Source organism: Poecilia latipinna, unplaced genomic scaffold, assembly GCF_001443285.1.
Source record: "Poecilia latipinna isolate Pla-1442-1.1 unplaced genomic scaffold, P_latipinna-1.0 Scaffold54, whole genome shotgun sequence".
Lineage (NCBI taxonomy): Eukaryota > Metazoa > Chordata > Actinopteri > Cyprinodontiformes > Poeciliidae > Poecilia > Poecilia latipinna.
In genome coordinates, this window is record NW_015112670.1 from 1,340,117 (window position 1) to 1,356,776 (window position 16,660).

At 38.7% G+C, this 16,660-nt stretch overlaps 1 protein-coding gene across 2 annotated transcripts in view; it reads left to right on the forward strand.

Annotated features, from left to right (window-relative positions):
• The window catches only part of iglon5 (IgLON family member 5), a 163,913-nt gene that overhangs the window by 129,943 nt on the left and 17,310 nt on the right, over positions 1-16,660 (forward strand). For both annotated transcript variants that reach the window (XM_015053787.1, XM_015053793.1), the window contains exons 2-4: positions 3,225-3,303; positions 7,937-8,169; positions 10,478-10,597. In XM_015053787.1, the coding sequence (XP_014909273.1) occupies positions 3,225-3,303; positions 7,937-8,169; positions 10,478-10,597 (432 nt within the window). The remainder of the gene's footprint in view (positions 1-3,224; positions 3,304-7,936; positions 8,170-10,477; positions 10,598-16,660) is intronic.

Sequence of the window (16,660 nt, forward strand, 5' to 3'; positions counted from 1 at the left end):
AGGATGTATAGGTGAATCTAACAATAAAGTTATTTGTTCTGTAGTCATAGTGTCCTAAATTGGTTCAAACAGTTCATTTAAGACCTAGTGTGAGACTTTCATGTCCATGATGAGTCCATGTAAACTTCACAACGGAACTGCATGATACTTTGTAAGGAAATCTCAGGTACAAAAGCTACTGAAATCCCAGCATTTTTCATAGGGCACCTTTGTGGGAGGACAGAGGTGGTTTCCCATTGCTGAAATGCAGGTCTTGTTTCACTGATGCATTCAGAGAGAGTGGCAGAGGTCAGAGGGAGTTACACAGTCCTGCAGGTGAGTGCATGAATCATTGAGTGGGGGTTTTCACTTAAAAGTATTTGTGTGTATGTCTTATTTCCAATAGGAAATATGAAGGGAATCTTTTCTGATTTTGATGTCACAGTGGATTCCTTCACGTGTGGCAGCTTGCGTCATTCTTTGTGTGCATTCGAACAGGCTTGTCTGTGATTCGTCCAGTGATTCAGTGTGAGGAAGAGGAGTACGTGGCAGATATGTTGACCTGGTTATCATGCTATGCAGCGCCTGGAAGAGAGGAGACTGGCTGATGCATGACTTAGATTTTGAGGTGCCAATCGAGCTGCGAAGCTGGGAATTGAGTAGGGAAATGGGAATAGCCCCCTTGCTGGTTCCTAACCCTTGCAGTGTTGTTTGGAGTTTGCATTTATCAATCATTCTAGCAAAACAAGTGCACGTGTGTGTGTGTTTGTGTGTGTAGAATGTGTTTGCCCCAGCGTTATATTTTATTACAGGGATCATCTTTTCTTTATGTCTGTGGCTATAATTGCGTCTGTGGGATGTTTTTTATGACAGCGTGTCACACGTGTCTCCAAGCTCTGGAACTGAATTAAATTAACCCAAATAAAGCCTGGTGTGTGGAGTACGGAGCACTTTAAAGGTAACAGCTGAAAGACAGCCGACGACTAAAAAGCAGGAAGGATGAGCTCTGGTTAAGCATTGCAGGATTATTCCACAGTATTAAAAGAAAGAAAACCTAAAACTTGTGAGCATTTTTGAATGTCAAACGCAGCTGCTAATGTACCGTGCCCCTCCTTCAAGGCTTTTGGGGTTGGAGCCAGTTCTCAGATCTTTGGCCGGCCTAGATAGCAGCAGCAGCAGCAGCAGTGGCAACAGCAGCAGCACCCATTAATGCGATTACAGCTTTTAGTGAGAGATTTTCAGGGCCAATTTTCTTCCGAGGCGTCATTAGTTTGTCCTGTTTTCTTTCTCCCTGTTGGTATGTCCGCAAACAAGAATATACACAATCACTCCCAGCATCTGCCATGGGCATCACACAGAATGAAACGCACACAAGTCATTCCACACATGAATATACAATTACACATGCAAGCATATAGCCTTCAGTACCACGCTCCATCCATACAGGCAAGCCAAACCTAATTTACATTTGCAAAAACACAAAAGAGCCATAAAATCTCACCATGAAGCATCTCCTCAAGCTTTTGTTTCCTCCGTTCCACCGCCGTTTTCCCACGCACACAAACCCAACCTTTGTTTCTATCTGTTGACAGCATGACACTTTGGGAAACACACTCTCACTCACTCTGTGTTGTAAACAATCTTACTATGGTGACAGAAAATTTATCTCCTGGCTCCTTTATGTTTATTCCCTAACATTTTTTTTTTCATTTTAAGTATCTACGCTGCCTTACAAAAGTATTCAAATGTTTTTCACATTTTGTCACAATGCAACTAAAAACAGCAGTGTATAATTTTAGTTAGTGCACATGTGGAATTGAAGCAACATGATAGATTTGATGCAGATGAAATGTGTGTGGTCTGGATTTGTATTTATGCCCCTTACATTAATACCTTCTATGTCGTGACGTTTTGGGTATGTCTCTACCTCTGTCCCGGCTCCAAGTCTTTTTTGCCCTCCAACGGGTATTCTTCCATAATTACCCTGTGATTCGCTCCACTTCCCCATCAACTCTAAAGGCTCCAGTACTCATACTAGGCATTATACTGTCATTTTGTTTGTCCCAATGTCAAGGAATAGCTTGTGTTAAGAAATTATAAGTTGTTCTTTAGTACCAGTAGCAGTACTTCTTATTATGCTTTTTAAGAACCTTTTGATTACTGATGCAAGATGCCCATTATAATATGAAACCCTCTCTCATTATTCTGTGTAATCAAATAATGATTCCTCAAAAACCCATGTCTAATTTAAAACCCAGAGTTCTCATCTTCTTAGATGTGCATTGCCATTACTTCTGGCTTTCATCTTTAGCAGGTTCTCATCTGCCATGCTGAACGTGTCGCTGACTTCTACTTAACAAACCTTGAGGTGCTTCTTAACACTTCAGCGCGGCAGCTTTATTTCATAAAGTCACCATTTATTAAACCTCAAGGCTAGGTCCCAGCAAAAGCCTATTGAGATATTGAGGTCATCTTATGGGAAGAAGGAATAAAAGATTATCAAAGATTGACCGAGCACATGAGCCAGCATATTCAGCGTCCTGTTTTGCTTCAGCAAAGTTAGAATAAAGAGTGCCACCTGTCCTACAGGGGGAGCTACCGTCTTTTGGCATACAACATCACACCCATCTTATGAATGTTTTGTCTCTAATTGTTTGCAGTCCAATGAATTTTAGCACAGAATTTATGCCAACTATTTAAATCTTTTCACTTTTTTTTTTTTGCCTGACTAAGACACTCAGAGATGCCAACTTTGTTTTTCCACTTCAGCTAATGGCTTCCAGGATGTGTTTGTTCTTGTGAGAGTTGGTGATACAGTATATGTTTGTGCTTTCCCGTGCGTGTGCTCCAGTTCTGTGTGTGTATTGGTAGGCAGGATGAGCATCCCTTCTGTTACCGTTGCTGTCCCTTCATTTCACGCTCCGGCAGCTCCGCGTGAATCCTCTTCCCTTGGCTCATTATCAGTGCTGTTCAATGAACGCACATCCCACCAGAATGCTGGGTAAAACCAAATTATTATTCAAGAACGGGGGTCAGTGCAGACGTTACGGCTCTCTTTTTGTTTTGTGTAGCTATTACTTTTCCTTCAGAAGTAAGTGAGCAGGATGCAGGACACATCGGTACTGCAGATTACTTGCTGAGGTATTGAATCTTGAAGCACCTGAGCTGAGATTGATGAGCAGCCGCGGAGCGTCTGGTGTCATTATTGGATGCTCATTGCACTCTTCTCTCATTTCTCTTGGCAGGGTCCGATGTGCTCGGAGCAGAATTCGGCCACCTGCCGGACAATATTACAGTGTTGGAAGGCGAAAGCGTCACTTTGAGGTAACTCCTGATCCTACACCTGCACCAACTGATTACATAAAAAAAACATGCTTGCCCTTCTACCGCCTGTCATGCATCTTTAATTGCCAAGTCTGTGTCTCATAACTTCGATTAAAAGTCCTAAAATGTAAAAAAAAAAAAACATTTGCTCTGTCTGTGTGGCTAATTGAATAGTATTAAAATTTTACATTCAAGTGCCAACTTGATTTATAGGCAACACTAAAGTGCAAAGATGTGCTGAATGGCTTGAAATAAATGCATCTTACACCTCCTGTAAGATGCATTTATCATACTAGTTGGATAGACTATCCACCCTCCACCTCCACCCTCAGATCACCGACTTGCTCTTCAGCATTTTTTCATTTTTTATTTTTTTTTTGGTTTGAACACTAGTCATCTACATTCTTAAATCTGTCAGACACTATCTTTTTTCATGCAGCAGCTAAGGCTAATGTAAGAAATTAGAGTTGATTCCCTTCTTGGCTTTGACTTGTATCTGATCAGTCTCTCCTCCCTGCTTCTTTTATTTAAGAAATATTTCTAACATATGGTCTCTGGAGTGGATCTCGGGAACATTTATTAAGCATTTCTGTTATCACACTTCTACTCAGATCATCAGTTTTATCTGCAATCCATTCAGAACACAGCAACCAGAATTCTCTCCAAGTTTAATAAATGCACTCAAATCACTTCAGATTTTACTATCTTCACTGGGTCCCAGAGGATTAAAACACCTGGATTCACCTACAGGGCCCTAACCCCATAACCCTTACCCTATATCTCATAATAATATATGTTGTTTGTTTTAACCACAAACAGAGCTAGTTGTTTCTTTTTGTGCCAAGCCTTGGATATCCTGGTTTTTCCTCTGATTAGATTAAAAACCAAAGTGAGGCTGAGCCTTTCAGTCTGCGCTAAGCTGGGGAACAGTTTGACCCTGAAACCACAATCTTATACTGTGTGCTATGCACATTTATTCTCTGTACTCACCGTGACATGCCAAATGCTCAGAGCGACTCAAAGTGCAATTCTGATCTACTTTTTAACTAGGCAAACTAATATTTGTTTGACCACTTGGGGATGCTGATAGACTATGAGCTTTCATCTCCAGCTTATAAAGTCTTCCAAGGAAACAAAAGAAGATTGTGACAACAAGACAAATGTAATTTCTCTTACCTGATGCAGTGGAACACAACAATATTCAGTACAAGCAAGTTGACATGACAGGACTTAACGCTCCACATAATTTTATTTCCACATGTTTAATGCATTTAAGACTTGTTTTTAGGTATGCCAACATGCATAGCAAGCAAGATAAAAAAAAAATACGACAGCAGCTTCACCATCCTGATCACGGCCAAACTCAATTTGTGAGAATAACTTACAGTGCAAGATGTACTCATCTTGCACTGTGTAATATTTGTACCTTAGGGAAGATTTCATAAAATGCCAATAGTGATTTCATCAAAAAACTATTTTCTCATCTCTGGATACCTTTTCCTTAAATAAATAGTTGGATTTTGTTTTAGTGTGATACGATGCTACTGCCATAACAAATAATTTATTTTAGAGTGTTTGGCCCATCTTTTTCAGAGCAGTCAATAAATTTGTCCTTGTCCATGGATGGGTGAACAGCCTCTCTGTCCAAGCCACACCTGTCTTACTGTGCGTGATAAAGTAGAAATCACAGCTTTCCCTGACTTCCAACTGAGGGGAGGAAAAGAGCCAACTTGCTTTTTTCCCCCTGGCTGTGACCTGGCTTGGCAGTACACTCAGCAATACCAAAAAGACCTCAGTCAACATTACTTAAATCACCTTTGAGTCTTCACATCTCTAACAAATATGAACAAATTTGTCTTTTAGTACCAGGCTTTTTCCCTTGAAAGAAGAGTCGACCTTACTTGAAAATCAAACATGTTGTTGTGAAGCCAAGTACAATTCTGTCAATATTTGTCAGCATCAGCAAGTCTCCACCAAAGTTGGAAATCAAAGAAGCAAGATCTATATTGTCATCAGGACATGAAGCCTGAAGCTGCTTTATTGATGTTGTGAAGTCAAATACATGAAGTTTATTTTAAGCGAAAGCCAAACTTAGGCAACAAAATCTGCTGTCAGTGTGACTTCTTTCTCTTTCGTTCCAAGTTATTCTTACGTTTTCAATGACTTTATTATCACACGTAAACTACATTTCCAGAGTTGATGACTGTGACATGGATTAATCAGCGCAACTTGTAATGAAAACATATCTGCTTGGTTATGGTCTATGTTGGTCAGTGCATAGCTGTTAAACAAAAGACTTAACTGCTTTATTTTCATGCAAATTGCTTATGCCCAAGTGGCACAAATACTTGTGTTATGCCTAAGACAATGCTGTTGTGTTGGCTTTGATGCGGCCCATTAAGATGAGGCTCAGTTGATGTTATTATGATGCTCATTTCCTCTGGGCATACATTCTCATTGCAACAGCATCAGTGCAGAAGTGATTAATTTTAAAAATAGATTATTAGACGATGTGTGTACATAGATAATGCATTTTTATGGAGGGATTTATCACTAGATTGTCTCTCCATTTAAACCCACAAGCTACAAACAGTGCACTAATCTTTATGAGTAGGATAAGAACGCTGTGCTTTTAGGTCTCATGTCGACCTGAACATCAGATCAGTGCCTTGCAGTCTGTTTGTTGTGCTCTGGTTGTTACGCATTGTGTCACTGCTTGTAAGTTGGCGAGTGATCTACCTCAGAGATATTTATCCAGGTCATATCAATTAAACATGAGGACTTCAGAATGCTGGTTTCTTACTAGTTGAAGCTGGTTAAGGACATCTAGTGGCCAAGCTAAGCACTAGATGTCAAAGCTTTGGCATTTGTGTCAGGCTGCGCACAACAACACAAAAGCAAATTACAGAGCTCCAGCAAAAAGTGCCATATTACTTCTCATTGTTTGACAGATTTTTCAATTTATTGCTGTTAACTTTAATTTAGGGAGCAAAACTACTTTCTTGAATTGTAGACCAAATAGGTTTTCTAAGTTTGCTTCCCGACAAAACAAATTACTAAGCCGCGAATAATGTTATACAGCCTCTTCTCATGCAATGTGTTGCTCACAAGCTGTTTTCTGACATATGACTGATCTTAGACAGCCGAATGTGTTATCACTCCAATCCCTTTTCTCCAGGAATGCAGCATAAAACGTTTGAGTGCATTGCAGAATAGCTAAAGACAAATTAAAGAACAAAGGTTGCAAAAAAAATTAGCTAGACAAAGCAATGCTGATTCAGCAGATAGGGTCATTGAATAGTTTGATGGGAATGATAATGAGGTAAATGATGTGCTGTTGCCTTTGCAGTCACAGCATTTTTTTTTTCTTAAATGAACAGAGAGCGCTCGCTCATTCTCATCGAAACAGCAGCAACAGAAGGGTTATTTTTAGAAGAATGGAGGTCGGGTTCTTCTGTAATGCTAAAAAGTTTTGCAGAAAGCTGTCCAAGCATGCAGTATAAACACAATCTGTTTCATGCAGCTCCTGACATTTTTCTCGTGTCACAACTGCAAACTTTTAATGTATTCTAGCGTTGCTTTATGTAATAGACCAACACAAAGTTGAACACAATCGTGAAGTGGGAAGAAACTGTATTTTTTGTAATAAAACTCGTGAAGAACTCATGGAGCATTTTCTGCACATAGAAAGACTGCAGCTCAACTCACTTATTACCAGAGAAGTAATTGTGGCACGCTGCAGAGAGCTGCACCTCAGGTGGGACCATCTGTGGACGGGATAACTTATTTTTTATGCACTCCAAAACTCTGGGCTTTATAGATGAATGATAAGAAGAAAACCAGTGATGAAAGGGGCCACATTATGATCATGATGCTTTTCATCAACAGGAACAGAAAACCTGGTCACAGATATGGGGGGTAAATATTAAGCAGTCTTAAAAGATAACATGTTAAATGGAGTTAAAGTCCAGGCCTAAGTTCAATTGGCAATCTGTGCCCAGACTTGAAAGTTGACATTCAAACATTTCCTCCTGTTATTCTGACTGAAGTTGAATTATTTTGCAAAGGACAAACAAAAAAAAAAAATAAAAAAAAAAACAGTCTCTATTAATAGGTGTGATAAATATACCCAAAGAAGACGTGTAGCTTCAACTGCAGTAAAAGTTAAAATACCAAGTATTGGCTCAGGTGTGCTGCATGTATATGCACATTACACATACTGTATTTTTGCTGTTGAAGATTTAGAAAAGCATGTGTTCTTAAACTAACACTTAATAATCGTGCTTGTCTATCGAGTACAATTCCAATATAATACATATTAATACATAGTTCATATTTGAGGCTTGTGGTTTTAATGTGAAAAAACACGTAGATTGTCATTTGGTATATATTCTTCTGCAAGTCATGTTTTATTTACTCAATTCAAATTAGAATGGTCAAATAGCTCAAATATTGTTTTATATACAAAAAAGCAACCTATATATACAATATATTTGTTTATATATTTGTTTATCCTCTGAAGCTTTGACTATGTACAGCATGTTTAGCAAGAAAGGTAATCATTTTGCTGCTAGATGTTATGTTTTGAAATGAAAATCCTGCCACTTATAAATCACACTATGCTGTCTAACAGATGTCGGATCGACGAGGAGGTGACCCACAAAGCTTGGCTGAACCGCTCAAACATCCTTTTCACGGGGACAGATAAGTGGTCCCTGGACAAGAGAGTGACGCTGGTCAACACCAGCAACAGGGAGTTCTCCATCCTCATCGACAAGGTGCAAGTAACAGACGAGGGACCGTACACCTGCACCTTTCAGGCCAACAACAAACCCCGCATCACCCACGTCTACCTCATAGTCCAAGGTCAGCAGCTGAGATGTGACAACTGAATTTTAATGTGTGGCAGTTAAATGCAATGAATGATTAACTGACTGATGCATCCGGAGTCTGCATTTTTATACGTGTGCTGCAATTTTAGACATTAGCTATGCAAATATAGTGCAGAAGAAAAGTTTATCATGCACTCATTGTTAGCAAGAACGTGATTAATGTCTGACTCTTAAGAATGCATTTGAAATTATCTTTGTTTCAAGATGGAATTCATTTATTACAGATTTTTTTCTATTATTTGAAAACGTGTGAAATAAAGTCAAGATATACACATACCAACCCATTAGTATCTGATCAAATGTCCCTCAGCAAGTTATCGACAAACAACTCAGCATTTATGACCAGACTTATCAGCAATCGTAAAGTTTTTTTTACAGGAAAGGATTGATCTTTTGTGAATAGTTCACACGTTTTAGTAGGGTTTAGTAGGGCTGAAGTCTGCATCACTGTAGAAGTTAATTGTTAGCCTGCTTTATCTATCCTAAAACCTGTTTTGATGAGTGTTTGGGATTCATGTTTTCAGCATCTTGGCAATGAGCGAAAGTTAAGTTGCAGAATTTAGATGTGGCCATCTTTCTTCATTATGTCAACTACTTCCACCGTTATAAATGACATCTAAACCAGCACACAGTACAATAAACTGCCCTCATGCTTGACAGATGACACAGTATTTGTAAGTTTGAAATCCCAAGCTTTACTTCTTAAAGTCAGTCAGTGTAACTGCTGAGTGTAAAGGAAACACATGATTGTTTTTTAGATGGAAAACTGCTTTAAGCTTCCTGATCTTTATCTCAACCTTATTGAAAATCTTCAAACTGCACGTGAAAGTCAGGTCAGGACGAGAAAAATAAGCTTTCTGATAATAGTATTCAAATGTCCTGCCAGAAATATGTCAGAAGTTTGCTAATAGCTTCTAAAAGTGTGTGGTCAAGCTCCAACCTGATAAGGAATGTTTAACAAAAATTAGATGTATTGATTTATTCATGTAAGCTTGTACGTAACATTTTGTAATCAGTATTTCAAATGTATCTGAATTATTATAAAAATTCATGCCAAAGGAAGTATTTCAACTAAACTAAACTAGAAATGGTATTATTGATAGAGATTGCTATGATACAAATATTTAGGTTATAATTACAGCACAGCAGGTGACAGGGAACATGAAGGCGTCCTGCAGAAGAACTTAAATGCATTTCTTATTTCATTCCTAGAGCCTGCTATATTTCCATTAACCGTAAACAGAATTTTGGGCATGCCACGAATGAATGAGCATCTGTGTTGAGTAGATTAAATGCACAGGAGGCAGTCCAACTGTCTGACTAAATACAGCGACTGTCAACGTAGGCTCATGACTGAGGCTCAGTCATCACGTCAGCAACTCAGTGTAGTGAAACTGACTGATCTTGAGTGACACAAAATATTGATGCAGGTCTGCCGGGAGGGCCTCACACCCCCTATTTACAGTTTATGGTCTGGTAAATTCCTATGTTCATATAATAGTTATCCATTACCAGCAGAATAAAACTACTGATACCTGTATTAGCTACATTTTGCTTAAATATAAATGATAAGGGTTGGTCACAGGTGAATCCACTTTACTAACACATTTAAAAGCAGCGATGTCTGCAGGATCTGAAAGCTGGCAAGGATGACTGTTTATGTTCAGTTCCAAGTTGCCTCCAATTGAAGTCAGAGCTTGGTGGTACACAAAATAATTATACCCCCGAGCAGTAGCATCACTGCAATCTGTGCTTTATCTCTGCAAGCTTTCCACTCCAGAAAGACATAACATGAAAATCCTCAGTTGATGCTACAAATTTCTGAGCCAAGCTCATTAAAAATAATGATACGTGGTCATTTAAATTCAAGGTCCATCATGATATCAGACTAAGAACATATGTAGTGCACCAGTACTTTGAGTTTAGGGTCATTATGTTAAAGGCATACAAGAAAAAAAAAATCCTCCAACAAGTGAGTAACCTAATAGATGTTCTTTCCAGCTAGGGATGAAATGAGATCAAGTGTTAGAAGGAGGGCATTTTAATGTTCATTCGCAGGAGCTTAAAGATCTATTGCATTTTAAGTAGATGGTCGACCATATTGTTGCACAGTTCAGTAAGCACCCAGGCTCAGATCATTAATCAGCTGATTGCCTGTCTGTCTGAAACGCAAAAGACCTTAACACCTTTATAAACTGCAAGGCCAAACCTTATCAATAATTTATGAGAGTGAAAGGTGATTTTGAGGTCGGCTTCTAATGGTGAAATCTTGTTTTTTTCAGTGCCAGCAAGAATCGTAAACATCTCAAAAAGCGTGTCAGTGAATGAGGGAGAGAATGTAAACCTTTATTGTCTGGCAGTCGGCCGGCCAGAGCCCACGGTCACATGGAAGGACCAGAAATGTAAGCTACTGATTCTTGTTTTCTTATTGTCACTTCCAGATATCTTATGTTAACACCCTTGCCTTTATCTCCCAGTCTATACGCTCATCCCTGTCCATATTCTGCCAGCTGAAGTCTATCCATGCTTTCTTTTCCAACCTGCAGGCTTATCAGCATTCAGCTTGTGTCCATCTCTTTATCCTTTGTCCCTGTGTCATCTCTCTTAAATCTAACTGTTTATTCTGTCCCCTGCCTAAATCATTTTGCGTTTCTCCTAATGTTTTGTCCTGAATACCCGCACATTACACCTAATTATTCCCACTGCACCACCTATAATTGTCGACATCTGTCTTCATCCACCCTTGCAGCCTGCACCGCACTGACCGCACGGCTACTTTGGGCTTCAAATCTGACCATTTTTGCTTCTGGATGCGTTTGAATTCATAATTCTTGATATCATGAGTGCAGTTTTTGTAGTGTACAAGTTCACATCTTTGTTGTTATCAGTTCAGACTGAGACAAAACAATCTTTGCGTTGCCTCTGGAAAGTGTCAAGTGTAAAGACGTTACATCTCTAATTGGGAGCACTGATTTTATAGCAAAGACAAAAATGAAAGGATCTGTTTCTATACTCCGGCTTCCTCTTACAGTATAAAAACATGACTGTTAGGTTTAATGTTCCTCGGTTTTAAGCTGTACAAAATTGAAATATTAAGCTTTGGATAGAGTGATATCTGATTCTGGTATTTACGTATAACAAGAGGATTCTGATTTGAACATGTGACGTATTTAATGGACACAATGTTTTCTATGTATCTCTTAGTCATTCAGCTCACCTAGGCGTACAAATTGCTATCTCTTTAGTGTTTTGAAGAGCTCTAGCATTTAAACCATAGATCCAATTGATCCCACCCGGTAAGAAGAATGTCTGTTTTTAATCTGTACCATTTTTATTATGTCGTTTTCTGCTCTTTTACATTTTTGTGCTACTTTATGTATTGCACTTTGTTCGACAACATTAAGGCAAACCATATTTGATATTAGTTTTATTGCATTATGTTTCCAGCAGTGTTCACCCTCACACTGTCTACTGCTGGATGATGTTTTGCTTTAAAAGTTGTTTTGTAGATAATAAGCAGCAGCAGGATAGTAATAACAAATAGGTCAGTGTGAACAACTACTGAAACATACAGTAATTATACTGCAGGGCAAATATATTCACAAACAACTGTAATGGTGTATGTACAGTCAGCTATAGGCTTGCTCAAAGGTCGGATCCCCCTCCTCTCCTGTGTTCCTACCTGTGTTTGCCCTTCTTTGCACAAGTATTGTTTGTGATGCTGCACAGTCGAGTACAGTACCTCGGGCAGGGACAAGCCCAGTGGAGATCATACACACCCACAGAAACACAGAAGTAAACAGGAGAAAAGGAAGGCACGCATGAGTGCACACCTGCAACAAACACACACAGACACAACTCCGCATCACAAACTCTGTGCGGTTGTCCTCACTTGAAAGCCTACAGCATTTCTCCTCTGTCAGCAGTAATCCTCCCTCTCTAGCCGCCCCCATCATCTCGTCCTCCCTCCCTTCCTCTACCCCCTCATAACCCCTCAGCGAGCAGAGAATGAGATAGCGCCCACATTGCTATTCCATGGGAGTTTCTACAACCAAGCCATCAGTTGTAGGAGACCAGGGGTTGGTGTAGATAGGGGATGGGGGGGTTGTTGAGCCCAAAGAAACAGCAAGAAGCTGCTAGCCATCTGTCCCCATTACTCAGAGGCTGCAGAGAAAAACTGCAGGGAGGGCATTCTGGAGAAGAACCTAAGTTGGATGGAGCGTGTGTGTGTGTGTGTGTGTGTGCGTGTGTGTTGATGTGTGAATTTACACCAGGAGGCTGTGGATTAGGAGGAGCCGGAGGACCTCAGAGGTCACAGGCACCTGCGTAAAGTCGCTGAAACCTTCGGAGTGTGTCTGCAGTTTCCTGAGATCGTACCTGCATGCTGCAGTGAGACTGTGCTGCACCATTATTTTCAGGTGCCGCCTTCTTTATCTTAGCCGAAACACAGATGTGATCTTTGACTCACCCAAACATGAGCTCCATCATTTACCCACACAGCAAAAAACTTGGGGTTTCGTCAAATAGAGCCTCGGATACAATCATTTAAAATAGAAAGACTTAACCTGAACATGCTGCATGTCAAGGAAGGTGGTGGGAGGATGAGACATGAGCTTCTAAATCAAACTAAAATGTAAATAATCAATTTATTTTAAAAAAAATGATTCTTTTCAGAGTTTAAAGGCAGAAGAAACCAAAGACACACCTTCAGTCAATGAGTCACTCAGCCAGCTATGGTTGTATCCAGTTTATTAATAAGTATTTCACAATTTCTGATTATCTTTAAGCTTCATATTCATAGTGAATAGCATTTTGTTATGTTAAAAACTAACTTCAATGATGCCTATAAAGAGGTCAGTGGTATTACATTAAATGCCTTGGGTGCTATTCTAGTGCAGAGAAAAAGCAGGAACAGCAGAGGTCAGATCTGGATAAGGCAAACTTTTTTGCAGATTTATTTTATTTTACTTTATTTTTTTCAAAAATAGTTAAAAAGAACCAAAGTTCCCTTTTTCATCACAAAAGATATTTCAGAAGATTTTTGCCAGGGGGCTAGCTTTCATTCATCTACGCCAACTTGAATTTTCTTTGAGAAGCTACCAAAAGAAAAATCTTCCTTCTAAATCAAGTATGTGAATTTCAAAGTTCATAAGCAAATGTGGTGAAATACTGACAAGAAAAGCAGCCAAGAGATCTCAAGGAAGCACAAAAAGCTCATAGACATAAGAGACTTTTTTTTACACTTAAAATGAATTCAACTCTTTCATGCAAGATCCCTGAACTGGGGCTCATATAACCTGTGTAAAACAGATCAGCGTATACCAGCCTCTCTGTTCATGGCAGCAGATGTGGGACAAGTGTATTGCTCTTTACTTTGGCACAGTGTTGGTGTTAATGTCTGACCCTTTTTTATATTTTACTTTATCACTGGTACTTACACACTTGTTTGTTTGTCTTGAGTTATAAAACCCATCATGGTTTCCACTAGTAACCTTAGTACGTCAGTGCACTTTGAACTGCAGGTAATTACCTCAGGCAAAATCTTGTTTATTGTTCATAGAAGGATTTGTGATAAAACACTAAATGTTTTGACAGGCCAAAGGTGTCACTGCCTGTATTGGACAGCCAAACAAGTGCGGATTAATACTGGAGATATTTTTGTTGGAGTTAAAATCAGTGGAAAAATGGTTATTGGCATTTTTGTTTTGTTGCTGGCGTCTCCTGGGACTGACTCCGTCTGCATGACAAAATATGTAAAGCTTAATATGTTGTTTTTTTTTTTGTTATCATGATAGCAGTTAGACACTTAATGCTGTGTCCTTTTATTGCAAGTTTGCAAAAATTTTACTGTATTTTAATTTTGTTTTTTTCTGGAAAAAAAAAATAAAAACTGTGTATGTACTCTCTTGTCCTAAAAGGAGGCTCATCCGGGTTGCCTGTTTGCTTCATCTGCTTTCTCTCATTTATATTATTTTATATTAATCGTTATTTATGATTGTTGTTGTTATAGACTCCAATTAACAGCACCTGTTTCCTCAGTTTTACATAAATCTCTTCTGAGTTTCTATAACTGGATATGAATACCGTTTTCTGAATCTAAATTTGAATTAAAATGTGGTGACAACACATACTAGGATTTATAGGTCCGATGCACAAATGATAAATGATTTACAGTCATAAAAGTGTTTTACCAAAACTTCCAAACAAGAGTTATGACTTTGTGAAACTTTGTTTTTATCAAGGGAATAAATTGCCTCCCGCTTGGTCTCAGCACACTATTTTTCAATTTTAATACATAATGTACCAAAAATCTTCTACAGCAAGTTTTGCATAAGTCAACTCTGCAAAGGTGCAGACCGAGACTGCTTCCCTCTCACTTTTGTTAGAGCAATTATTTTCAGCTGAGACAATGATGTATCTTGATTACTGTTTCCCTAATCAATCTAAGTGATGAATTTCAGCTCTCACTTTATTACAGTGATAATGATAAATGTTCTCAAAATGCAGTTAAAGTCCCCAAATCAGTCTGCAGAACGCTAATCAACAAGTCAGTTTACCAATCCTTACCTAATTTAATTGTTTTGATGAAATTATTTGTAAAAACATGTTCCTAAGCATTTTAAATTGTTTTTAAAAAATGCAGTTTAGCTGTTTAGAGTTGCTAAATTACTGAAATACAGTGGCGATTGTCACATTCGAAAGTTCACCTTTTAATCTGAGTACACTTTCTTACATGAAAAAAAATAGATTTAACTGAAGTAAATTTACTTGATGCTTTTTAAAGTTGAAAGTTTTCTAAACTTTGCTGCAGACATCGTAAATCCAAGGCAAGTGGCCCATAGCTGGGCTTCACATAATTATATCCAATGTACAAGGTAATGCCATATATATTTTATTAAAGACCCACCTACTGTGAATTATGGCGGAGGATCCATGATGGGCTTTTTCATCTTTTTAATGTTCTATTAACCTAGATATGATACTGTGGTTTCCTGGGAATACAACATTTTGAATTAAAATCTGGCAACCTCTGGCAGAAACCTGAGATTAAGTCATAATTTTGTATCAATACAATATTGACAGAAAAATTTTGCCAAAGCAGCAGTTGATAACCAAACAACAAAATCAAACTGCTTCCATGGTCTATAGGGGTAGGATTAGGGTCAGAGACCAGATTTAAATCCTGTTGGGACTCAGGACTCCTTATGAACTAGAAAGATCGTGCAAAAAGAAATGGTCAAATATGACTCTTTTTTACCTGTTCAAAGTCCATATTTTGCAAAGGACTAACATTTGTCTGGCTTGCAAAAATTGAGTATCTAAAGTATTGACAGTCTGGGTGCTAATGATGAGAAATAAGTGTGCTCAAATGAAAGGTTGGGTTTTTCTGAAGGTTTTTAGTGTAAGCTTATATTTTTTGCAATCAAAACCTTATTTACCGATGATTAATTTACACTAGACCCAATAAATCAGGTCAGCACTGTAGTAGCAATCACCAAATTGTTCACAAAAATAGGCAAACATAAGTCCTCCGTTTCAGAGTTCCTAATAAAATAAATTTTAGTCTCCCCATTATTCTCTTTGTCAACCTAACTACAGTCCTCTTTGCCATCACTGTAGTTTTTGTAATGGAAACGGATCAGAGAAGCCCAGAAATCAAGCACGCTGAAGATCCACTCAGACTTTCAGTGCCGTCGAAAAATAGAGCACCATTTTACTGCTGGGGAAAGCCAAGCGACCTGATCCTTTCCCCCATTTTTGTTCATTCACACTCCTCCCTCTCCCTCTCCTCCAAGGTGGAATCCAATTATCTCTGGTGGTCAGGAGTTAGGCTCCTTCAAAAGCCTTAAGTGGTTGATGGAGCTGTATTTTACTGACCATTGTAGGAGTGCCAGAGGCCGTCTACTAAGATATGATCACCCGCCAAAGTGCAAAGAAGTGTGCAAGGCATGTTCGCAGATCTCAGGGGATGGAGCAAGAGAGGGGCTGTCATATTACATCATACAGTCTGTAGGAGCTGTCGATGAATTGTCAGTGAAAAAAGACCAAGCATATCAAAAACCCAACTTGACACGTTACCGTTCTCCTCTGTGTGGCTTTTTTTTTTTTTTTTCCATCCTACTCACCTTTCATCTCTGCGTCTTCTTCCAGGCGTTGCATATTATCGGTCCTTATGACCGATAAAGACCGATGATGCAATGTAATATTTAGCACTTGTTTACTCCAATGTGTCATTTAATTTGTCATCTTTATTTCTTACAACTCCTCTGTTAATGTTGTCAGTTTACAGTGACTCAGAAAAATCTTCATGGCTTGTTAAAATGCCAGATTTATTTGTTTACTGGTTTTCTAAATGTGACATTAATTAAAAGAATAAATAATTACCAACTTTTTCAACTTTAATGTCACTAATAAGAACAGTGACATTTATTGGGTTGAAGAATAACAACTGAAGAACTAAAGCA